The sequence below is a fragment of the Lissotriton helveticus genome, chromosome 7, assembly GCF_964261635.1.
Source record: "Lissotriton helveticus chromosome 7, aLisHel1.1, whole genome shotgun sequence".
Taxonomy (NCBI): Eukaryota; Metazoa; Chordata; class Amphibia; order Caudata; family Salamandridae; genus Lissotriton; species Lissotriton helveticus.
This window is the reverse complement of record NC_136068.1, coordinates 1,387,108,403-1,387,135,193: the sequence shown is the minus strand read 5'-3', so window position 1 is coordinate 1,387,135,193 and position 26,791 is coordinate 1,387,108,403. Positions and strand designations below refer to the sequence as shown.

The window sequence follows — 26,791 nt, the reverse complement described above, 5'->3', positions numbered from 1 at the left end:
ACACTTGCTCATCCAAAATCGTAACTGCCAGTCTCAAAGTGGGAATTGGTGGGGGAGGAGTGCTCGATGCCACCATCATACTGAGAGGGTTATGATCCGAAAACACTCGGAGGTGATAGTGGCTGGAGATCACGGTCTTATGGAGGTACATAGAATAAACAAAACGGTCCAGTCAAATGTGATTTATGGACCGAAAAGTAAAAGGAAAACTCCCTGCATGCTGGATATCTAAGGTGCCATGTATAATCTAGGGCCCAGAGAGTCAACCACTGCCGTGGCATGTCAGCATTAAGAGACCCTGGATGTTGCAGTAGGGGAGGTGTCGAGTTGACGAGTTGAATGTCCAGTACTGGGTTGAAGTCCCCACTAATGACTGACGTGGCAGTCGGCCAGTCTACAAGTAAGGTTGTTAGCTGAGTCGAAAAGGCCAATTAATCGGAGTGGGGAGCATAAACAACACCTATGTTCCATGGGTGGCCTTTGAAGGAACCATGAAGGAATGCATAGCGGCTGTCGTGGTTGATATGTATCTTGTCGAACTTGAAAGGGACCCCTGCCCTTATCCATATTGTGACTCCTCTACCATAGGTAGAGACACCTGTGCCTATGACCCGGCTCCTCCATCAAGCTTGCAGCCTGCATACTTCCCCAGTGGTCAAGTTTTTTTTTGTAACAGAGCAATGTGTGTATGCCAACGGAGAAGTGCTGCATGTACCCTATAACATGTTTTTGGGAAGTTCATCCCCCTGACAATCCGTGTAAATAGGTTAAATTAGTCAGTGTATTAAAAAAGTAGAGGAGTGGTGGTTGGTGTTAGGATCAGCCCAGTTTAGTAGAGAGGGAACCCATGTATATTGGATTATGCTGGGTGTACCCGAGAGGGTGCACTTCGCTACGGGTGCTCAGACAGAAATAAACGTTTAACTAGATGCAGAAAGCTGCCCATGGGCAGAGCAAAAACCCACCCTCAATCTGCTGCTCCCTCGGCTCTGCACAAGTGTTGGAGTGTTGCACCATGATCTGTGGCTTGGTAGTTTTCAGACCATAGCTATTTGATCCAGTTTGGAAGCATTGGGGGAGGGAGACTGGGGGTGACCAAGTATCTGTTTATCAAAAGCCTTCACCTAATCCCACGACATATCTGGCTGTTTGAAAAAATGGATACGCCGACCATCAGAGATGTGTAATAGGCAGGGAATATTAAGGTGTATTCAAGGCGCAGTTCTCGCAGTTTCTTCTTCATCCTGTGTAAATGATGACCTTTGACACCGGACAACAATTGTGTAATCTGGAAAGAACATCACTTTTGCTTGCCAAGGCAGACAATAACCTTCTCACAGGCAGCCGTAAGTATTACATCCCAGTTGAAATAGTTCTATATTTTCACAACAATGGTTCATGCAGGGCATCAGAAGGGAGGTGCCGATCCAGAACCCTAGGTGCGTACTCCTTCACAAAATACATAGAAAGTGCAAAAAGTCCAATTACTTATTTAATCCAGTGTTCAAGAAATGCGACTGGGTCACTTCCATCCATCCCCTTTGTCATACCTACAATCTGCACATTATTGCGGTAGGAGCGGCCCTCTGCATCATACAGTTTGCTCTTCTCAATGCTTAGCCATTCTAGAATTATCTGCATTTGTTCCGCTGTACGTTGGATGGAGAGTCGCATTTCAGCAATGGCTTGGGTATTCGCATGTATTCTCTATGAGCTGTTTTTCTGGTTTTCGCTGGTTTTGCTGTTGTTAGTGAAAAGAGTCTAGTTTGGCCTCAAAGGCCTCCCTAGAGTCAACAATGGCTACCAGTATTTTGCCCAGCTTATCCACAGGGGAAGCCCCCATGGGGCAGTGGGCTACCTCCCCAAGGCAGTCAGCAGTAGCTGTATTGCTCTCTGCTGTGAAACAAGGGAAAAGAAAGGGGAAAATACCAAAGGTTGGTTGTCTGGCGGCGAAGTTCTCTGTAGATTATGCCCGCTACCTTGTTTACCCATGCGAAGTTCAAAAAGTAGGCGCTGAGGATTATCTCTGGTACACAGGAGACTCGATGGCAGTTCTAATGTAGTCAAGGGTTGAAGGACCCGCCTCACCCACGTAAATCCTGAGCATATATGAATGGGTGCACAAGCAGTCCCAATCGTAACAGCAATGTGGTGCCTGCTGTCTCACACCTAGGCCCCCACGTCTAGCTCTAGGATAGGACCCCGTCAACTAGCGTTGGCCGTATCATTCAGGGCCGGGGATATCCCCAACCACAAGTCAATTAAGTGGTCCAGCACCTGGAGTCCCCCGGTCCCACCTGTGGGAAAAGTGCTCCCAGAGCCTCTCCTGCCCCAAAACAGTTCTGAGGTACAGGCCAGGCCATGACGTCACCACTGTAGAGCCCGCCAGCCTCTGTTCCGCCTAGCTGTGGACCAGTGTGCCGATCCTGATCCTGTGTAGGCTGTTGTGTCGCGGGTTGCGGAAGCGCGGCACCAGCAGCCTAAGGCTTGGCTGCAGCTCCAAGGCGCTGTTTGTGACCTCTGCGGATGACGCCTTAATGAAATGTGCTCCCTTGGTCCCCAGCTGCTGTAGTGGATGATAGTAGGTGATGTGGCCTGTGCACAGCAAGGATTCAGGCAGATGGTGGCGAGGTCGACAAGGCTCCCTAACTCATTTCTACCATGTTTGGTCATCCTGCCCCAACCCCAGATGATCAACTCTTCATTGGGATCACTGGAGTGAAAAAAGGCAAGGCCGTGCACAAGTGGACCCTCTCAGGATGGATTGTACTCTGCATTAAGATCTATCACGCACTAGCCAAGACACAACCTCCAGAGGGCTTGTGAACCCATTTCACCAAGGCCACTACTAATGCTTTATCATTTGGTGTACCTGCCTGGACATCTGGCAAGCCGCCACGTGGTTGTCACGCCACCCATTCACAAAGCACTTCTGCTTGGACAATCGGGTCCTTTATGATGGGCATTTCGCCCCTTTGGTTCTCCAAGACTTTCTGTTTTGAGCAAATTCACAGACCCTCGTCCAGAGAGGTATTGCTTGGGCATCTATTCTAAGGTGAGGCATCTGCTGTTAGAAATCTATATCAGAAGAGCAAACTACTTACTTTTGCTAACTCTTTTTCTGGTGGAGACTCTATCTAGCCACAGATTCCTTACAGACTCTCCCTTCCTCCCAGCTCTGCTAACTGGGCTCTTCACCCTAAAGATCGCATTTGAATCTGCACACTCGTCAAAATATTGGTTTTTCCGTGGCTCTGTGTTTATGGCACAGAAAAAGTCGCAAAAGAAACTGATGTCAGCGCTCTGGGTGGCACTTACATGCGCACCGCAACATCACTGTTGCCACAAAGCCCATCGATGCCACCTACTGGTTTGCAGAGGTACTGCTCAAGATTTTTCAGATCCGGTCTGTTGCCTGAGGGAATAGTCTACGGTGAGGAATCTGTGGTTATATAGTCTCTATCAGAACAAGCATTTACAATGCAATGGTCTCGGCATTATTAAAGGTAGAGCTATTGACATTGCTCATGACATTTTTTTTTTTTTTTTTTTAAATCTTAAATAAATGACATTGTCATTTACATTGCCAATAGCTTAATCGTTAAATAAATGGCATTGTCATTTGCAATGCCAATAGGTTAATCGCTCGCAAATGCATGACCTATTGCATTTACACACACATAAAGCCACCCACACACATACAGAGCCACACACACACCCAGAGCCACACACACACACCCAGAGCCACACACACACACCCAGAGCCACACACACACACCCAGAGCCACACACACACCCAGAGCCACACACACACACACACACACCCAGAGCCACACACACATACAGACCCAGAGCCACACACACACACATACACCCAAAGCCCCCCACACACACACACCCAGAGCCACACACACACACCCAGAGCCACACACACACATACACACACCCAGAGCCACACACACACACACACACACCCAGAGCCACACACACCCAGAGCCACACACACACACCCAGAGCCACACACACACACCCAGAGCCACACACACACACACACACACCCAGAGCCACACACACACACAGACCCAGAGCCACACACACACACACACACACACACACACCCAGAGCCACACACACACACACACACACACACACACCCAGAGCCACACACACACACACACACACACACACACACAGAGCCACACACACACACACAGATCCACACACACACACCCAGAGCCACACACACACACCCAGAGCCACACACACCCAGAGCCACACACACCAAGAGCCACACACACACACAGAGCCACACACACACCCAGAGCCACACACACCCAGAGCCACACACACACACACCCAGAGCCACACACACACACACACACACCCAGAGCCACACACACACACACACACACCCAGAGCCACACACACCCAGAGCCACACACACCTAGAGCCAAACACACCCAGAGCCAAACACACCCAGAGCCAAACACACCCAGAGCCAAACACACCCAGAGCCAAACACACCCAGAGCCAAACACACCCAGAGCCACACACACCCAGAGCCACACACACCCAGAGCCACACACACCCAGAGCCACACACACCCAGAGCCACACACACCCAGAGCCAAACACACCCAGAGCCACACACACACACACACACACAAAGCCACACACACACACAGAGCCACACACACACACCCAGACCCACACACACTCAGAGCCACACACACACACCCAGAGCCACACACACACACACAGGAGAGCAAGCACGGCGAGGGGGCAGTGAAGCAAGCACAGCGAGGGGGCAGGAAAACAAGCACAGCCAGGGGGCAGGGGAGCAAGCACAGCCAGGGGGCAGGAAAGCAAGCACAGCCAGGGGGCAGGGAAGCAAGCACACCCAGGGGGCAGGGGAGCAAGCACAGCCAGGGGGTATGGGAGCAAGCACAGACTGCTTTTGCCTGTCTCTAAAATAGCCTTGTTGCTCAAAACAGCCATCCTATATTGGAAAGGTACATTGAAATACACCAAATAAACAATCCCATACTCCCCTAATTTTCCATTACTAGGTATACCTACTACAGTGGGGCCAATTACAAAACATAGGATTGTACATTGGACACAAGGGGGGGTGAGAACGGTGGGAGCCTTGTTCATAGATGGCACACTAGCCGACCACGTCAACTTCATCCATACTCACGGACTTCCCCACACATTATTTATGATACATGCTACCATTGCTCATTATGTAAAGAAACACTGGTCCCTGAATGGGAACGAACCCCCCACAAATGACCTGGTGCAAGCAAGCTATAAGATTGGTGAGGGACGATACCTAACCCACTCGTCCTATAGGGGCGTTAGAATGCATGCTGGGGCCTCCTTGGTGGGCGAGAGACCTCAGTAAAAAAATGACGGATAAAGAATGGGCGTATGCACTAGAGTTCCCCAAAACAGTTGTCCCTAAATGCCAAATTTAAATATATCCAATGCATGATTCTTCATAGGGTCTACCTTACCCCACACGGCCTCAACTGTTCATATCCAGACACACAAGTCAGTTGTCCGAGAAGTAAGGTGGTGGATGCTGATATTCTACACATGTTATGGAACTTTCCATGGTTGAGGGGATACCGGTCAATGGTACGGGATGTAATTCAGAATACGACAGGCACTTCTGTCTGGGACACAGCAGATAGCTGTATACTAGGTCTACACCCTCACCTGAAAAAACAGAGAAACAGTATAAATTTGCAGATATGGCTATCCTCATAGCGAAACGAGCTATTACAATGATGTGGAACTCGGCTCTTCCGCCCCATTACACACATGGCACAAAGAGATGGCCAGATAGGGAGGGGCAGAAAGCTCCATCATTAGAAGAGAGGAATTACGCAGGGATGGAAAAACTCCCATTTCCATGGATTTGGGACCAGATGTTGGAAACACTGAAGGCTAAAGATCTGTCAGACCATTTAGGGCCCTAATGAGTGTTTCCCCATCTTCTATGAGTCACTGAGTCCATGCAGTGTGGTGCAGTCCCCCTCTACAACACTCCCCAGTAAGGAATCAAGCTCTAAAAGTATTGAAGACGTGATGACCCAAAGGAATATGCACAACGGAACCCTATGTTGATAAGTACAGGAGTGAGGCGATTGGTGGGAAGGGGGTGGGATAATGGGGCGTTGTGGAAGTTTGTGATGTTCCAGTTTCGATTATCTTTTTACAGAGTCCTCAAGAAGATGTAGAGACACAAAATTGATAAAAATGGTCGTAATTAAACATACATAAACTGTTTGACTATAGTCTAAGTACAATGGAAAAGTCATATGTCACTGAATGTAAGATTGGAAGACCAACTGTGTATTATGTTGATGATTCCTGAAACCTATAATAATGCTATGCTCGATTGAAATGATTACATGAATAAAACCAATAAAAGTATGTTTAAAAAAAGCTAGTAGCTATTTTCTTTTATGTTGTGTGCACACCAGAGCTCACAGGCCAGAGTATTGTGCTGAGTGGGCCCCCTGCAGCTTGCGGGCCGCAGCACCACGGGGCCTGTGGGGGCCTGTGTTACACCACTATGTTTAGAGGGGGCTGGGTGAGTGCTCAAAGATCTATTCATTGTTTTCACTAATCATGGTTCACATATTGAGATTAACCTAACCTTTTTAGGCGAAACCCTACCCTGCAGACATGAAATGTGCCTTTATCTATGAGTTTGTACTCAACCACTGTCAGGGATCCCAAGAAATGATAAGGAAAGAAAATACATGCCATACAAAGTAAACTTCAGCAGTTTTAAGGATTCTCTAGAGGGAAGGGGAATGGAAGGCAGACAGGAAAAGTGAAGAGGGCAGGTGGGGAGACAGTGAAGGGGCAGGTAGACGGGAAAGAGAGATAAGAAAGAGTGCGAGAAAAAAGTAGAGAGCAATTATAAAATTAAGAATTGTACAGCATATTTTTTTTAATGGGGCATGGATGCCGGTATTGCATATTCTTAACATGACAATAACTCTAACACACGTTATTATAAAGCTATTTATAATGTATTGGAATACTAATATTGCACCTCATAATTTACATGGCATTCAAATGGCATTATTTACATGGGCAATACTATCTGCATGCTGTTGGGTACATTTATATGGAGGGTGGTAAATTACATTGCATTTTCACACCACTGTTTATGTGGCATTGACACATCTCTGTCAACATGGTTCTGGTAAAACAGCATTACGTGATTTGTGTGGTAATTGCACAACATTAGCAGAACATAGTGGTTCATGATAACCAGTGTTACTCAGGGGCTCGTGGGTCACATGCATATGGTGGTGCTTCAGTAGCGTGAAGTTGTGATTTGGCCAGGGTTTATGCTTGTCACACATTTTACAGTTTCTGGATAGTCTAAGAAACAATGTGGCACTCACTACTCACGCTGTTGACTGCTCAGACCATGAGCACAAAAGATGACATAGTGTAAATATCGCAAAAAGTTCCCAATTAAACGTCACGGGGTACACAGTGTGCTCCTTTGCATGCCTGCATTGCCCCAAAGGCCCCTGCATCAAGCAACTTTCATCTGGAGCTGTGTAAGGTAAGCTGCTGTGAGTCATCAAATCAGAGCAGAGAGGGGAGGCCAGTGTATGATGGGAGATGGGCAAAGCTGCCTGAAGACTTTTCTGTCTTTCCTGAAGAGAGCAGCGTACCCGAGGTCAGCCGGTGTGCACTATCAAAGCTGCCTCGATCTCCCCTGCATGCCTCCCTTGCCTGCTGTCTGTTGCCCAGGCAGCTGTCAGTATCAAAAGCACAGCCTGCAAGCACATTGGCGCCGCACACTTAATTACTGATTTCCCAATAAAAAAGCTGGTATCATCATAACCACAGATTGCAAACTTAATTCATTCCTGGGACAGAGGTGTCAGCAGCTATAAGAGGGTAGGGATGGGGACGCTAGGTCATGCGTTTGAAGTTTTTTAACCTATAGGTGCCGTGATTTTGTGGCATCCCACTCTTTGCTATTTGGGTTTACCGGTAGCATTAATAAAACAAGGAACAAGAATGCTGCAAGGCGTCTCCTGGTAGAAAGGAGGGAGTGCCCTTCAGAGGTGTGGTGTCTGCTCAAAACACAGGGTAAATCGCTGGAGGTCGGAGGCAACGGAGCAGGGGCGTCGCCGCCTTATGAATGAGGAAAGGGGTCATTGGGTGAGGGGAGGGATTGGGGCTGAGGGCGTTCATCGTACCCCCCCAACTAACGACCTGCAGAGTTCTGGAATGCAGCTGCACAGCTGAGTGTATATGAATGCAGCCCCTCCCCTCCAGCCACTGCAGAGAACACTCCACGCACCCCCCCCACCACGCGATCATACCAAGAGACAGCCATGCCACCTTCGACCGTAAGGGCTACCACCCGCAGACTAAACTCTCAGGGAAACCATCCTTTAACATATTACATCCCAGCAGCTCATACATACGGCGGATCGACTCCCGTCCATCAGAACTCGGACACACACAACACACACAACACACACAACACACACAACACACACAACACACACAACACACACAACACACACACACACTCACTCACTCACTCACTCACTCACTCACTCACATACACATGCACTCCAGTCCTGCCAGAGACAAATGCACACCATTTGGAGGCTGAGAAACAAAATGTACCTGCTCCTTAATCTGACGGGCAGGTCAGTTCCACATACAGTCTTTGTAAATAAAAACGATTCAGGTTACTTGTTACAGTGTCAATACTTTCAAAAAAAGGGTGCCACAGTTCTTGTTAAGCAACTTAAGTTCTTAAAAGGTAAGGTTGTGCGTTTCTCAGCAGTTCCCTGGGGTTGGTAGGCTTTGTAGCGCTCTCGTACGCTCCGTACGGCTTCAAAGAAGGGGCCCTACTAAACCTCACGCATCGCACGTGAGACGGCGTACGACGCGAACACGGTGAGCTCAGGAGTATGAGGCGTACCAGCCTCAGGAGAGCCGCGGTACGGGGTGCACAGGCTCCAAGTAGATCACGAGGCGTACCAGCCTCCGATGAGCAGGCGTACGCTGGCACCCGATTCTAGGCGCACGGGGAGGCGTACCAGCCTCTCATGCACAGGCGTACGCTGGCACCCGATTCTAGGCACACAGGGAGGCGTACCGGGAGGCGTACCAGCCTCTGATGCACAGGCGTACGCTGGCACCCGATTCTAGGCGCACTGGGAGGCGTACCAGCCTCCAGGGAACACAGTACGTTGCGCACTGAATGCGAAGCGTTCCACGAGGCACTACAGTGAAGCGGGAGGCGTACCAGCCTCCAGCGAACAGGCGTAAGCGGCAAACAGTTTCCAAAGCGCACTATGAGGCGTACCAGCCTCGGGGACACAGCAAAACGCTACGCATCCGTTCACAGCGCACAATACCTTGGCTCTTGATGTTGGTTCGGTGCGGACGGCTCTAGGCTGTCGTCCGGCGTTCGGAGGGAGCTGAATAAAAACGGCACAATCACGGAACAATCGGGGCAGAAGAAAAGTTACCTGTGGCAGCGAGGCTGTTCTGGCCAACAATGGCGGCCGTAAGGTTCCGAAATTTTCGGATTCAGGGGCGTGTTTAGGCGTTCTGAGTGACGGGGGACGTCACAGGGTGTAAGAACGCCAAAAACACGCCCCCGAATCCGAAAGAGACGGGGCTTGTTTGTAGTGACTCCCTTCTCCTCCAATGGCTGGCCTCCGTTTAGGAAGCCAGCCAATGGAGGAAAGGGGGAGGAGAGAGGCGGGTTCAATCACCCATCTCAAAAACATTAAATCTCTTCCCGGAAGCTGGCAAGCCAGCCTTCCGGTCCGAGACCTAAAAAGTGTTACCGAAGGTAAGTAACTTGTTCAATAGTTCTCTTTCACACCAGCATGTATATGCTTCTGCTTTTTGGACATTTGTAAGGACAATTGTGATGTACAGCCTTCCTTTTGCCCTCATGTTTTTCATATAGTTTTCCAGAAGGTGGAGATGAACCCCCTACTCGCCTTCTGGAGGGCTGGGCGAGGGTAATGCTTGCTCACTTTGTACAATGAAGCTTGAATAAAAAAAAATGTTACATCTCGCTTTCCAAGTCCGACAACTGCTGGGGTTGTAAGCTGGTTCTTCAGTTTGAAAGGGACTTGCGTTTCTTTAATGACAAAGAAGCAGCCTGTCTTGGATGGGAATCTTCTCTTTGAAATTCCTTTGCGGATGAGCTTCTTTAAGTAGTGAACTTCTTGTGTTTTTTCCTGAAAAGATAAAACAAGTCTTCTTTAAGAGGTAGAGTTGCCTGGTTTCTAACATTTACAATGCACTTTTGTATGTATCTAGTCATTGTCTTTTAATTGATTATAATGTTCTGATGTAATTTTCCTTGGATGTATGGTTCCACAGATATAATTCTGTTTCCCAGGACTTGAGCTGCGTTTCAAACAATATGCAAATTAGTAAAATAATATCGATAAAAGTAATTCTTTGCTATATATTTCAGAAAATTTTCAACTCTAACCTTCAGTGCTACCACACGAGACCTTCTATAACAGTGCTCTCTCTTCGTCGACTTTGCCCTAATGCTTTTTAATAGTATTTTTCCTCTGTTGGTTTTCATTATTACTAGTACAGTCATTGTTCTCTCTTGGATACATGAGCACTACAGGCAAAACGCTAAATAAAATATACACAAAAGAAATGCAATATTAATGGCTTTATGTTTCTCTTTCTCTTTTTAGAGGGCTGGCAATGGTTAATAAATGATAGTTTGAAAAAACTTCACTTGATATCGAGTACATCAAGAGAAAAAATTAAGGTACATTTTTCTTGATACTGCTGCTGTAATTTGGAAAGCTTGCAGTAGGCAATTTGGAAACATGCTTTTAAATGGCAATACAAATGTACAACATGTTTGTAAAGAATGAGCATAACTAAAAGGAAATACATTTGAGTAAAGGTTTAAATAGAAACAGTCTCTTGCATGGCTCTTGACGGCATGTACCACTGTCCAGAGTTCAGCATAGGAAAATTTCAGGTTTTTGATTTTCATATAAGCCCACACGACTATCATGCATATGCTGTGTCATGGATTGTGATTTAGAGCTGGTCTGGATGGGGACACACTGTGCACTTTGTATGTGGGCATGACTACCATCTACTCACCAAGCTGGTGAGGACCCACTATGGATGCAGCAGCAAGAATATAGTGGCAGGCCAGGTTTTTCTACCTTTTTTTCTGCCACGAAGAATCACCTATTGACCTCTCCTGTATTTTTAGGCTTGGCTTGACAATACATGACTTAGTGTTTCCAGCTCTTTAAAATAAACATAGTGGGCTTTGGTTCCATCCAGTAGATCATTTAATTTTCAACACATGCTGTTGCCTATTTTATGCATATCAATATTCCTTACAGGAAGTGTCTTCATTGCAATGTTTGAGGGACCATTTTACACTTGATCTTAATGCTGTTTGTCACATTGAGTTCTTTATCTCATATATGTGTTCTATTACAGAAGGAAATGCTTCTTTGCTACATTTCTCCCAGCAGTGGCAGTAAAACTAATATATATTTGCTATTATTCTGTGCAAAGGGGCCACCATGTATGTTCTGTGACCTAAATAACTAAAGTTGTCTCTCGGCCACCATATGCAAATGCCTGAGTTTATTTTACTCTAATTTTCTGTTATTTGTCCCACTTTTATTTCTTCCCTGAAACCTTCAGAATAAACTATTGCATCAAATGTTGATATATTATCATAGACATCATTGTATCTCTATGTGAATTACAACTGTAAATTATTCATGTGAGGGACCACTGTTCCTTTGTAAAATATTTCTAACCAAGGTCCCTGACTGATCACTTGGGTTCCCCTGTTTTTTTTTAAAACAAACGTTCTAAAAGGGGCATTTTCAGAATTACAATTAAAAATTTGACTCCACCATAACACAAGATTTTAATTTGTGATTTTAGGGACACCAAACTGGGGGGTCCCATTGCTTCACAATTGGAAATTACACTTGTAACATACAATAAGGTAATCCCAATGTTAACCTATGAGAAAAATAGGTCTTGTAGTAGTGAAAAACTAATTTAAGAGTTTTTCACTACCAGGACATGTAAAACCTAAAAGTTCATGCCCTACTTTTTAAATACAGTGCACCCTCTCCGTGGGCTGCCCAGGGCCTACGTTAGGGGTGAGTTATAAACATTAAAAAAAAATGTTCGGGCTGGGCAAGAGGATTAAAACCAGGTCGACATGGCAGTTTTAAACTGCACTGACAGGCTCTGCAATAGCAGGCCTGAGACATGTTTAAAGGGATACTTAAGTGGGTGACACAATCAGTGATGCAGGCCCATTAGTAGTGTTTAATTTACAGGTCCTGGGCAAATGTAGTGCACTTTACCCGGGATTTATAAACAAATTAAATATGCCAATAGTGGATAAGCCAATGATGCCATGTTTTAAGTAGAGAGCACATGCACTATAGCACTGGTTAGCAGTGGTAAAGTGCTAGAGTCCTAAAGCCATCAAAAACAAAGTCAGCAAAACAGGAGTTCAGAAGGCAAAAAAGTCTCGGCAAATCGCACCAAGGATGCCAGGTCTAACAGGATTCCTATGTGGCCACAACCACATGTTACAGACACACTGCATACACAACCTCAACACACAGAAGTAACACAATCACACGTGTCATCCATGTCTCACAGAGATGGAACAAAGGACCCGGATGCAGAGGACTGGCAGACGATTTCAAACAAGCATTAGCAGTGAAAACAGGTCTTGTTTTAATGTGTCAACACATGGAAGCAAAGGCACTCATAATTGATATTTATATGCGCTGCTCAGGTAAATGTGTTTTATCACATTAAAGCCAGTGTCAATGTGCTGGGAGTCGACGGTGTTTTGATCTCAAAGCAAGGTACTGGGATCATCATCGGGACATGGCTATTGATACCTGAGAAAGATGCCAGGGTGGGTGGCACCCTGTGGGAAATTCGAGGAGAATCCTGGTGTAGGCGAAATCCTATGGCGCCATAAATGCACAAGGTTGTTGCGGTAATTGGTATCAACCAGCACCCTATCGGATGCTGCGGCAAGCCTGTCGGAGAGTCACATGCGCGGTGGGGTCCGAATGGACCAGATTGCAGGCGGTATAAAGTCCAAATAGAGCGAATATCTAGTATACCAAATGGCCCCCAGTTGGGTGCTACAGCAAGCATGTCAGGAAGTGACAAACGATGTGCGGTCCGAATGGACAGGGTTCTAGCGGTGTGGAGTCCAGAAGGGCCAGATATCTGCGAAGGGCCATTAAACTGAGGACTAGAGTCGGTTCTATAGTCTATCAGTTGCCAATCTTGTGCATTTACAGCGCCGTAGAACCAGTCTGATTTTGCTTATACCAGGATTCTTTTCCAATTTCCCACAAGGGTCCAACTACCCTGGCATCTTCCTCAAGCATCAATAGTCATATCCTGATGATGATCCTAGTATCTTGCTTTGAGATCAAAACGTTGTTGACTCCCAGCACCTTTGTTTGTTTTACTCTAATTTTCTGTTATTTGTCCCACTTATATGTCTTCCTTGAAACCTTCAGAATAAACTATTAAATCTAATTTTTATATATTATCATGTATCTTTTAGAACATGGTCATTTTCTTACTTTAGCCATTTGGTGCCTTCTGTCTGTCTCTTAATGCACGTCTGGGGTGGGTGACAGCTGGGCTTTGTGCATTCTCTCCAAACAGCCACACACAAAGGGAGCTGAGGTGTGAATGATGGGCCATCCACATCCTGATGGGTCATCCTGGGCAGGATGGGAGGGAAAAACTGACTCTTACATCTGAAAGAGCTGTGTCCTGTCCCCACACAAATATGTGTTTAACCCCTGTAGCAAGTCTGGAGCCAGGGTAGGGGCAACTGGGTATATGTACTGGACCCCTGGCACCACCATCTCAGTACACTGCTGAACCTGTGGATACTGTGCCATCTGATAGAGACATCTAGCAGCAGATTCCTTAATTTAGAATATCCCCAGGCGTCGGACTGGATCTGAATTTTTTGCAGCAGCAGTAGCACCTCTGCGCGCTGGGGGACGGCACCACACGACCCGCCCTGACGTCAGCGACGTACGTGACATCAGCGAGGGCATATAAGTCCCTCCCGGGGCGCAGACGTCCGTTTCGTTCTTTTCCGCGTGCAACACGGATCCGGGGTGAGCGGTTCCTCTGGCCTGTTGTCAGGCCTCCTTTTTGACTCTTCGCGTTGAGAACAGTGAGCAATGCCTTCGGGCTTTAGAACTTGCAATTCCTGTTCACGGCGGATGTCCGCGACGGACCCGCATCTTATTTGTTTGTGGTGTCTGGGCGAGCACCATGACTCCACGGACTGCGACGCCTGCCAACGTCTGAAACCGAAGTCTTGGTGGGAGCGCCGTATGAAGCTTATATTGGCACAGCTGTCCCAGTCGGAGACGTCTCGCCCCACGGACTCGTCATCCGCGGCAGGTCCCTCTACTAGCCAGTTCCGCCGTAGATCACCCTCTGGGGTCCAGGGCCTTCGTTCACCCTTGGTAAGTCGAAGCGCTTGTCGCCGAGGTCTTCGACCTCCCCTTCTTCTGTTGTCAGGGGCGCAGGCTCCCGGAATGTCCTGGACGTGCGCTCCCAACAGTCGCCCTCCCCATATCTGCCTTTTCTGGGTGCTGGGGCGACACGGGCCCAGATATGCAACAGCTTTACAGGCCTCCCTAGGGTCCTCTCCCATTCCTGGGCAGTCCTCTGGGCTTCCGCTTCTTGTGGGGTCCCCGATGGACTCGCCAGTGGGTTCACTCCCAGCGCCTATTGAGCCTTTGCACCCTGGGAACACCGGAGATGTGGTATCGTTAGAACGTGGCCCGGCCGGGACCCCCTCTTCGGTCCACATGGAGTCGTCAGGGCGTGGCCCAACTGGGTCCCCCTCTACGACCCACGGCGCCTCTGCCGCGCTGCATAGTCCAGCTGGTCTCCCGGTGGCGCCGCAGGTGGTTGCCGGTGCTCATAGCCCTGGCTTGGGCACACCTCGGGCTTCCGGGCAGGTGGCTGCATGTCCGGAGCCGGGGTCGGCGCCTTTCTGGTGCTGGAGGCTCACCTCATCGGCTCCGACTTGGCTCCTTTCTCCTGAATCAGAGCCTGTTTTGGACGAGGTGGAGTCGGCTTCGGGACGGCGGCGTAAGGTTGCCTCGCCGGTGCCTTCTCCTTCTTCGGAAGGGGAGCTTGTCATAGCTTCGGCCCCGAATGGACGCCAGTTACTGCTGAGACCGCGTCTCACGAGGCACAATCGGCACCGACACGTGTCGTTTTGGTGCCGTGTAGACACTGAGTTCTAGACTCTTCTCTGGAGCCTTCTGGAGAGAGTTTGGCATCGCCCTCTCGCCCGGCGTCACCGGTGGTCCTGTTACTGGTGCCCCCTTGGAATTTGTGGAGCCTCCTCAGGAACTCCCAGAGCCGGCAGGCTCTTCCCCTCCCCAGGAACCTCGGCAGGACCCTCATTCTTCACTGGTGCTCCCTTACGCGGGGCATTGGTTGCACCCTCAGTGTTTGGGGAGGGTCAGCTTACAACCCTCCTCCACAGATGAGCTGTTGTCCCCTCCGAGGAGTGCTACCGAGGCTGGTGCAGCCTTTTTGAGAGTGGTCTCATTGGCCTCACGCATTTTAAACATGCAACCCCCTTCTGCTCCTTTGTTTGTGGACCCCTTGCTTGAGGTCCTTCACCGTGGGTCCGGCAATGTGGAGCCGCTTCTGCCCTTTGAGGCTTCCCTTTATGATGCCCTCTTGGGTGCCTGGGTCCGGCCTGCTTCAGGTGACCTGGTGGTTCATTCACTTTTGCACACCACTGTCCAGCTCCATGAGATCCGGTGTGCCTCTTCGTCCATCCTGATGTGAAGAGGTTTGTGTTGCAGACTGCTGTCCCCTCCCTGCCACCTCTAACGCTTCCTCCCTCTCAGGAGTCAGGGTGGCTTAAGTCGTGGTGTAGGAACATCTTTGCCTCCACTAGTGCAGCCCTGCAGCCTTTAAATACAGTGTGTGTTTTGGCTCGGGCTACTCTGCCCAGTGGGACTCCGCGGAGTGTTTGCTTCCTACCACCTCTGAAGGTGCTTGCGTTGATCTCCTTTACCTCCGCCGGGATGGCCGTAATCTCGTCGAATTCACAATACGTTCAGTCCTAGACACCGCAGATTCTTTAGGCCGAGCTATGGCGGGTTCTGTTGCCTTAAGGTGCCACGCCTGGTTGAGAGATAGCGTCTTCCCTGAAAATATCCGGGAACGGCAGGTTGACTTACCCTTTAATAGAGTTTTGTTATTTAATGATCATGCCGAGTCGGCGGTTCAACGGCTCCTTGCGGGCTTTTGTCTCCTCTCTTCGGTCCTCCTAGGCCTGTTTCCCTTTTGGTACTTTTTCATTTCGCATTCCTTAGATGCTCTCTATATTTAGCATGGGCTGTGAGCCTTATGTCTTCTTTTCTACAAGGGGAATTGCCCTCTTATTCGCATCCTTTGGATGCATTTTGCTTTCTGCTAACTGTTAACCTGCTGTGGCAGTGTTCCACAGGTTGCTGCGTCTGGTCCTCTCACTGTGGTATTGAACTCGGTAATGGCATAGAACTCACGTTCACAGGTTCAGCCCGTTACTGCGCTCTTTGGCTTGGCTTTATTTCCCTAAGAGAGGTTCCCCGATGTTTGGGGTGTGCATAGTCCATGTGGGATACTTGTATGCTATTATATAATAGCTTTGCTGCCTCGAAAGGGCCTGGCGAACCTGTATGATCCATGTGGCCTTGGTGGTCTCTTATACGGTGTTCTCTGTGTTCTTTCAAGTTCCCCTCTCCTAATTGGCTCATGCCTGCCCTTACCGTGCTGGGTATGATCCAGTATGGACATGTTCCATGCTCTTGGCTAGTTCTGTCTCTACAGATTTCGATGTTCTGCATGAATGTATACATGCCGGTTGCCATGGCTTTCCCTTTCTTCGGTCACCACCTCCTTTTGAGGCTGCAAGGCCTGGACCTGTGTCCCCATGTGTGTGGGAGCCTTTCGAAGTTGTTGCAACTTACCTATAAAGTTCCTCCTTGCTTCTACTTACTGCGGTGGTTTCCCAGTTTTGCGACTCCTGTTTTTTCTTAGTGTTCGGACACTGTACTTATCCTACCTTCCCCTACTTGGAGGGTTTGGTCTCGGATTCAGAGACTCTGCCCACGTACGTCGTGTTTTTTTGTACCTCTATTGCCCTATTCTTTGGATATGCCTCTTTACTGGGTGTCCCCCGACTGCGATATCAGCTATGCCTGCGGGGCCGCCCTTCTGATGGCAGTTGTCCTTGGCCTACTCCTTACATGTCTGTATTCGTGGGTTCATTCTTCTTTCGACCTTCATGCTGCACGGTCGGGCAGTCTTATGCTTTCTTTAGCCATGCCACCTTAAGGTCTCTGCAACCGGTTGCCTAATGCTGTGTTGGTAGTGCCCTGCTTCAGCAGGGTTTACATTGCTGTTGTTCACCCCTGTTCTCCCCTTTGGGACTGGGTGTGCACTTCGCGTGTTTCGTGTACCCGCCTGTTGTACTCAAAGCTTTACTCAGTTTCTACCTCTTGCCCTTTGGTTCTTGGCAGAAGCTCCTCCAGCATTCCTTCCATAAGCTGGTCTGGTAGGTTCTGATTGCATCTCTTCATTGGTTGCATCTCTCATGTTCTCTCGTCCTTTGGTCGGGGTCCATATACTGCACCGTTAAGCTGAGAGTGGTTCCCCTTTCCTCTCTCTCTCTTCCCTTGTTCTGGTAAATGGCTGGCGCTGTTTCTACCTGTCATTTTTATGCGGGTATGGTCCGGTGCCATTCTGGCATTTTTGGGATGTCTTGCATCCTGTTATGTCTGTTCTTCCGAGCTGCTTGGGGTACTGTCTGGCTGTTCTGCCACAGCTTACCCATTATCTGTCACCAGGTTGCCGGCTCAGATGATTGACGCTTTCCGTTGTCCTGTCGCAAACCCACCTCCCTCCTGGGATATGGCTGTGGTATGTATTCTAAGTTAAGGAATCTGCGGCTAGATGTCTCAATCAGATGTACGAGTTACTTACCTTTGGTAACGATGTATCTGGTAGAGACGTTGTCTAGCCGCAGATTCCTAAACACCCACCCACCCAGCCTCCCCGTTCTGCGAGGACATTGCAGAGTGGTGTTCTCCACTGGCCTCTTCTAGGTGCCATTGGTTTTCTCTTAGGGGAGTTCACATTGTTGGGTCCCTTTCCGAATGTCCATGTACAGCTAATTCCCTCTAGGGACTTGTTCATGTAATATGGTGCCTTCTTGATTCACCTTCGCTAGGAGACTCATTTTCCTCTTCCATTGCCTTCCTTTCCTTCCGCCTTCTCTGTTGACTCAGGGTCCTGGGTTACTCTTAGTCATCGTCTTTGGGGATCGGTTGTGATCTGTTTCACACCTCCATTACTGTAGGGGAAGTGCCAGTCTTTCCTGCCTTCACGCAATAGACTGTTGTTCTTTCTGTGCTCTATTCTTGCTGGACGGCACAGTTCTGAATGATAATTACAGCCTATTTCTGTCTTTTGAGATATTCTCCCTTGTTACACTTTGGGAGGGGTCTTTGATTCACTTGCAGGGCTCTTTCTCAAGGCTTTCACTTCTGTGAAGACAGTGTCTACTTGTGTCTTCTATAATGGTGTCTTGCACCATTCTCTTTCTTTATTCCCAAATTTTCCATCCATTGCACACGGTTCTCATACTTTCACAGTTTTAGTTGGTGGCTCCGCGTTGTGTCGCGGGAAAGCTTCTCCGAAGAAAACCGACGTCAGCACGCCGGGAGTGACTTATATAACCTCCCTGACGTCACGTACGTGGACAATGTCAGGGCGGGGTCGTGTGGCGCCGTCACCCGGCGCGCAGAGGTGCTGCGGCAAAAAAATTTCTGGATCTAGTCTGACGCCTGGGGATATTCTAAGCTAAGGAATCTGCGGCTAGACAACGTCTCGACCAGATACATCGTTACATAGGAGAAGTTACTCCTACATCTGAAAGAGACACGTTAGTGATATATTCCTTACCTTAGAATATCTCCAGGCATCAGACTCGATCTGGAAAGTTTTGCTTAGCAGTACCCCTGTGCGTCAATAGGTGGCGTCCTGCGGCTCCGTGTACGTCATTGGCGTCGTCAGTGCCGAGATGACGTCACGGAGGGACTTAGGCGCCACCCATGTACGCTGATGTCAGTTCTTTCTTTTTCCACAATAGCAAGCACAGATCCGGATTGAGCACGTACCTTAGTCACTTTTTGAGTACTCTTTTGAGACTTTTGTCACCCCTTCCTTCTCCTGGTGCACGTAGGGATGCCCGGCTTCAAGTCCTGCTGGTCGTGCCGCCATAACATGTCGGTGGCGGACCCACACAATGTGTGCCTCTACTGCCTGGAGACCGACCACGACTCCTGGGACTGCTGAGACTGTCATGCCATGGCCCCGAAGGCCTTGCGGGAGCGGCGCCGGAAATTGCTGGAAGTCAGGCATTCCTCTCGCCGCCGCTCAGGGTCTAGGAGCCGTTCCCGTGACCGCTCGCGGGACCGGTGCCGTCGCTCCTCGGGCGCCAAGTCTTCGCCTTCGGATTCTGGTAAGCGACGCCATAAAAAGAAGTCGAAGAAGCGTGTTCGCTCTCACACGTTCCCCCGTTGCTCCCCGGAGGTGGACGAGGGGGGCAGGGGCCCCACCCCTGCGGATCCTCTGGAGCCGGGGAGTCCCACGACCTACCCGCTATACCCGGGTCCGTCGGCGACTCCCGAACAGATGCAAGAGTTTCTTGCTGCCATGGACTGCCTTTTTAGGCTCGGGGCTCCAGCTGGCGCACCTACTGCCCCGCAGACCCGTGTTCAGATCTTGCTGGCCCAGCGGCCACAGGATCCTGTGCCGCTGGCTCCGGCGCCACGAGGTACAGCGCCGCCGGCTCCGGCCCTGGCGCCGCCCTCGGCTCCACCACTGGCGCCGCACTGGGTCCCGTTTATCCCACCCCTGCCCCGGTTCCTGGACCATTTTATTCCAGCCTGGGACTCAAATTGGGAGGCGGCTCCGGCCCGGCCCTTGCCGGCGCCGTCCCGACACCGTTCGTCCCGTCTCCAGCCCTGCCGCCGCGACCGGCCCCCTCCACGCCGGAGGCGGACGACGACTGGGACGGGTCCGAGGACCCCCTTGCCACCCAATGTGACTCCGAGCAAGATTGGGTGGACAACCTGCTTGTTGGGCTGTTACTCCCACGCAGTGTGGGAGTCCGTGGCTCAGGTCTTGCCTCAGTGTTCTGAAGAGGTTAAGGCTGTCCTTTCCCAAGCGATTGCTGAAGGTAAGGATGCGGCCTAGTTTGCCATCAGGTGTGGTTTGGACACCGCTGATTCGTTGGGCAGGGCAATTTCCACAACTGTGGCGTTGCGGTGCCACGCCTGGTTGCGTTCAACTGGGTTCTCCGCCGATGTCCAGGGCTCGCTCATGGACGTGCCCTTTGATGGCTCCCGCATCGTTGGCGATAAGGCCGACAGTGCATTGGAGCGCTTTAAGGACTCACGGGCCACGGGCAAGTCCTTGGGTCTTTCTACAAAGAACCTTGCCACTCCTGGCTTTCGTTCCTTTCATCACCAGGGCAGAGGCACCCACCTCTAATCCTTCCTAATCCGAGCCTCAGGGAGCACCCCACGCCGTTGGGTGGCAGGGTCACCACCAACTCCACCACTGGCGAGAAATTACATTGGACAAATGGGTGCTGCAGATAATCTGCCCGGGTTACTCTCTTCCCTTTCAGTTCTCCCCTCCAGCCATGCCACCATGGTGCCACTGCTTGTCGGGGGATCATTTGGCTCCTCTCCGACAGGAAGTCATGGCCCTCCTGACCAAGGGGGCCATCAAGTGCATTCCTGGTCCGAAAGTGGGGAGTGGTTGTTATTCCCACTACTTTCTGGCCCCCAAGAAGGACAAGGGGGGCCTGCACCCCATCTTGGACCTCCGGGACGTAAATCGATTCCTCAGGAAGGAGACATTCAAAATGCTGACCCTGACTCAGTTCCTGGCTGCCCTCGAACCTGGAGACTGGATGGTAGCTTTGGACTTGCAGGACGCTTAGTTTCACATTCCCGTCCTGCCAGCCCACCTGCGTTACCTGCGGTTCACGGTAGGCCAAGAGCATTTTAAGTTTGCTGTGCTCCCGTTCAGCCTTACAGTGCCCCTCGGGTGTTCACGAAGGTGATGGCGGTGGTCGCGGCTCATCTGCGCAGGTCCTTGGTGTCAGTTTTCCCCTACCTCGACGACTGGCTGTTGAAGGCGGGCTCACCCAAGCAGTCGTCAACCACCTACAAACTACGTCCGACCTCCTGCATTTGCTGGGGTTCTCCATCAACGTGCCGAAGTCGCACCTGAGTCCCTTTCAGAAGCTCCCCTTCATTGGTTCTAGATTCAACGCTGTTTCGGGTTTATCCTCACAAGCAGCGGGTCCGGGATATTCAGTCTATGATTCTGATCTTTCAGCCTCTATCCCGGGTTTCGGTTAGGATGACCCTCCGGCTTCTGGGCCTGATGGCCTCCTGCATCCTGCTGGTGACACATGCCAGATGGCATATGCGGGCTCTGCAGTGGGACCTGAAGTTCCAGTGGGCGCAACATCAAGGCAACCTGTCCGACCATGTTCAGATCTCGGAGGGCACTGCACGACAGTTGCAGTGGTGGCTCATGAATCGCGATTGGGGGCAGATCCTTCTCCTTTCCCCAACCGGAGCACATAGTGGTGACGGATGGTGACAGTGGCTCCTGGGATGAGGAGGCCACTTGGGAGAGGCAGAGATCAGAGGCCTCTGGCCTCTGGCGGAGTCCCGGCTCTATATCAACCTTCTTGAGCTGCGGGCGATCCGACTTGCACTGAAGGCATTCCTTCCCTCTGTCCGGGGAAGTGTAGTGCAGGTGTTCACGGACAACACCACCGCCATGTGCTATTGCAACAAACAGGGAGGGGTGGGATCTTGGACCCTATGCCAGTAGGGTCTGCGCCTCTGGACATGGCTGGAATGTCAAGGCATTACCTTGGTGGTTCAACACCCGGCAGGTTCTCTGAACGTCAGGGTGGATGAACTCAGCCGCCGGTGCTTGATGGATCACGAATGGCGTCTGAACTCGGAAGTGGTGCAAGGTCTCTTTCAGCGATGGGGGGAGCCTTGGCTATTTGCCACAGAAGAGAACGTGCAATGTCATCAGTAATGCACGTTGGAATTTCCAAGGCGGCACTCTCTTGGCGACGCTTTTCATCGCGAGTGGAGTTGCGTCTGTTGTACGCCTTTCCACCTATACCACTTTTGCCCAGAGTGCTGAAGAAGATCAGGCGCGACTGGGCCCAAGTCATTCTTGTGGCTCTGGACTGGGATCAAAGAGTATGGTATCCCGAGCTACTCAGTATGAGCATCAAACCCCCGATCTGTCTACCTGTTCGGGAGGATCTTCTGTCGCAGCAACATGGGACGGTCCTCCACCTGAATCTGTCCAGCCTCCACCTCCATGCGTGGAGATTGAGCGGTGACAGTTGACACCTTTCGATCTTCCTCCCGAAGTCTGTGATGTCATTCTGGCAGCCAGGCGTCCCTCCACCAAAATGGTATACGCCTGCTGGTGGAACAGGTTTGTGGCATGGTGCACAGCGAAGGCTGTGGATCCCCTTTCTGCCCCTCTTTCTGAGGTTATTCTGTTCCTTCTCTCTTTGGCCCAGCAGGGCTCTGCTCTGTGCACAATTAAAGGTTATCTTTCGGCCATCTCCGCCTTTCTACGGCTTCCAGATCAGCCTTCTCTTTTCAAGTCCCCGGTTGTTAACCGTTTCCTTAAAGGCATTACGCATATGTTTCCACCCGTGCCCTTGATAATGCCTCTGTGGGACTTAAATCTTGTCTTGACTTTTCTGATGTGCGCTCCCTTCGAGCCCCTTTGTAACTGTCCTTTGCGTCTACTCACCTTAAAGACTGCTTTCCTGGTTGCTATCACCTCTGCCAGAAGAGTGAGTGTGCTCCACGCTCTTTCTTCTAAACCTCCTTTCCTTTCTATTCATCCGGACAAGGTGGTTCTGAGGGCCTGTCCTTCTTTCTTGCCAAAGGTTGTCATGCCCTTCCACATCGGACAGACCTTCACTTTGCCCACCTTCTTTCTTCCTCTGCATCCTTCCAGAGAGGAAGAGAGGCTCCACCGTCTGGACCCAAAATGTGCGCTCGCATTCTATCTGCAGCATACACAGCAGTTCCGGGTGGATGATCAGCTCTTTGTCGGCTACGTGGGCGCCAAAAAAGGTCGGACCGCGCACAAACGGACCATCTCCCAGTGGGTAGTTCTGTGCATCAAAGCATGTTACTCCTTAGCCAAGAAGGAGCCTCCTATGGGACTGCATGCCCATCCGACCAGGGCTACTGCTGCCACCACTGCCTTGGGGCGTGGCGTCCCCTTGCAGGACATTTGTCAGGAAGCTACGTGGGCCTCGCTGCACACGTTTACCAACCACTACTGCCTTGACAGTCAGGTCTGGAGAGATGGCTTCTTTGGCCGTTCTGTGCTCCGTGACTTTCTGGTGTAATCTCGTTCTCAGACCCACCACCGGGGTTGGTATTGCTGGGGTATCTATTCTAAAGTAAGGAATCTATCACTAACGTGTCTCTTTCAGATGCACAAGTTACTACTTGTGTAACAATATATCTGTAAGAGACATTAGTTAGTGTTAGATTCCTTACCGCCCCACCCATCCTCCCTGTTCTGCGAACTGATTACTAGGGTTAAGGTCATCCCCTTTGAGGGCCCTAGTTTTATGCACCAATGGTCAGTATCTTGAATGGCTCTGCGTTCCTGGCATGAAAAGTCGTGTACAGAACTAACGTCAGCACGCATGGGTGGCGCCTAAGTACCCTCTGTGACATTATCTCGGTGCTGACGACACCAGTGAGGGACGCGGAGCTGCAGGACGCCACCTACTGACGCGCAGGGGTACTGCTAAGCAAAACTTTCCCTATCTAGTCTGACGCCTGGGGATAGTCTAAGGTAAGGAATCTATCACTAACTTATGTCTCTTACAGATATATCGTTACACAAGTAGTAACTTGTGCTTCAGGAAGAAGGAATGCTGTGCTGCTGAAAGGACTGTCCCTCTGCTGGACTCCTGCTCTGCTGTGTTGACCTGTTGCCCTCTTGCCTGGGAGTGAGAAGGACTAGACATGTATCTCTCCAACCCAGAATCAGAGTGACTCAATTGGCTTGTCTGCTTGCCTCCTGTTGGAAATCTAATGGACATCAAAGACTTCATTCCACTCACCACCAGCACCTAGACACTTCCATCAGAGAGTCTTGCCCTGCCAAGTGGTGCCAATGCAGTCCTGGGCCCTTGGAAGTGGGTCTAAAATGCTTCAACCTCCAAAATCCACACATCGCGGTTGTTGTGCTGCTCGGAACCGCTGCATCGCCTTAATGCCGACACATCACTGGTGCTGCAAAGACCAAAGATCTTGCATCACTAACTGCGCGCCACCTAGCCTCCAATCCCCGACGCATCGTAGACCTGCGTGGCTCGATGATGATACATCACCTACATCTTGGGGTTTGATGACAACATACCTCTAAGTTGCACGACTCGAAACTGACACATTGCCTACATATTAAGGATCTACGCCGGCACATCACCTCCTCTGCTCCTCCATTTTATTTTTGACAAACCTCTGAACCAAAGGACTGTTACAGTGGGCCAAGACTTGTCCCTCTATCCGACTTGTGCTCTATAGCGATTGGCCTGAACTTTTGGATTTAGCCCCGTCTAGCGGGACTAGAGCCACGGTTGGCACTTTATACTTTTAAGTACTATATTTCAAGATATTCCATAAATATTCATAATTCCTGTTATACTTATTGGATTTTTGTCATGTTGGTCCTGTTTTGTTCATTAAATTAAGCTCTATTTTTTAACCCAGTGTGGTATCGTTTTGTGTGGTATTTTCACTGTTTTACAGTTTAAAGTGTTGCACAAATACTTTAGTCTCAACAACAATATAAGTGAGAAGTCAGGAAATTGGCCTGTTCCTCTTTTCAAGTAAAAGTATCAAAAACACTGAGAACTGGATAGTACTGACGTACAAATCTGCCCCTAAACGTTAGGTGGACGTACCAGAGGTGTGTACTACCTTGGAAAACCTAAATTTTTGTAAAAGAACCCTCACTTACCTACCTAGTAGATGACATGCTTCATCCTAGGGTTCACACCCTGGTCACCAAATGTTTCCAGGGTGTGCTACGACGCCTGATTACAGAGGAGCTGGTTGTTTTCTTATTTTTTGAGGGTGAAGTGGTAGTGGTAAGTGAAAAGTGCTCAATTCCAGTGTGTTTTAAAATTGGCTCAAATACTGTCTTTATGACTGAAATTTTATTGTTGAGAGTATTGGTCAATGTTAACAAGGTGACGGATATGTGAAGGATATAAATTTGATCCCTCTTATCCTGTGAACGGTCAACACGTTTCAGTAGGATATCCCTGCCCTCACTAGGGATATGCCTCTACAGACTCACTCACCAAACCCCTTCTGGGACCACAAATACTTTACACATTGCCTCTTAAGTTAAGACTGACTGCTTTGTGCTAAGCTACCAGAGGGTGAGCACGGGTTAATTGAGGGTGTGTTTCTGGCTTAACCTGACTAGGATTGTGTTTACTGATTGGACCAGGTGCATACCTCTGCGAACCATAAACCCAGTTACAAACATTGGTGATAAGCGGTGAAGATAGGACTTGTGTTTTTGCAGTGCCATTCATTAATTTGGTGTACACTCCCAATCCATTCCTATAACCAATTTAGGTCTATTTTCCCTGATTGGCATTTTCACTTTTTTCCTCAAATCTTGTCTCTAACTGGAGGTTCTACATCTGCACCTGCACAAAAATTGACTTTGAGCTTACCAACCTGGAGGGTTACACTGTGATCCAGCTCAAGGATTTCTGCAAGGGAATTGGGCTTCCTGCCAACAGCTCCACCAGGATGGTGGAGCTGGAAAGGGCACCGAGTGCCTGGGCAGAAACTTGTGCTGCTTTAAATGCAACCTCAGAGATGGATGAGGAGCTGGACGAAGAGGAGGATTTAGACCACGACTCACAGGAGAGTCTGGCACTAATACCTGTGGAGGACTAATCCTGCCAGGATTAGAGATTCCCCCTTACTAGTGAGCTGAGTGTCATCCAGAGACATGTCCCCAGAGGAGTTGGTGGATAGGAGGGAGGAGAGAAAATTGAAATTGGAGCTGGCCAATTTCAAATTGGAGTAGGAACCAGCCCTACAGAAAAAAAGGCTGGGCATGGTAGCAGAGGAGAAGAACAGAGCCTTTGAGGAAAAGAAACTGGCCATGGAGGAGAAGATTGCTTTGGAGTGTTTGACTCAATGGAGGAACCTTAAGGAACTGTACATAAACACTATGCAAGTGTAGTCCTGTGGTGGCAGCAATACTCCAATGCCCTCTGGTGACAGGAGGGTCCACATACCTAAGCCTCTGGTGCCTAACTTTTTGGTGGAAGATGACATAGACAGATTGTTTGAGGCTTATGAGATCGCCCTGCATATTCACAAGATCCCAGAAGGGGATTGAGGAGCGAGTCTGTGTAGGCATATCCCTAGTGAGGGGGAGGGACAGCCTACTGGCCCTAGATGTGTGTTACAGAATGAGGTATCCACCCTCCCCCATGAAGAAAACCTTGATGAGGAAGTCTGGCTTGACACCAGAGA

General features: G+C 49.6%; 1 protein-coding gene across 3 annotated transcripts in view; it reads left to right on the top strand.

The window, feature by feature from the left end:
* TBCD (tubulin folding cofactor D) overlaps nucleotides 1-26,791 on the top strand; it is a 2,437,462-nt gene that overhangs the window by 1,659,819 nt on the left and 750,852 nt on the right. For all 3 annotated transcript variants that reach the window (XM_078654702.1, XM_078654704.1, XM_078654703.1), the window contains one exon: nucleotides 10,745-10,821. In XM_078654702.1, the coding sequence (XP_078510828.1) occupies nucleotides 10,745-10,821 (77 nt within the window). The remainder of the gene's footprint in view (nucleotides 1-10,744; nucleotides 10,822-26,791) is intronic.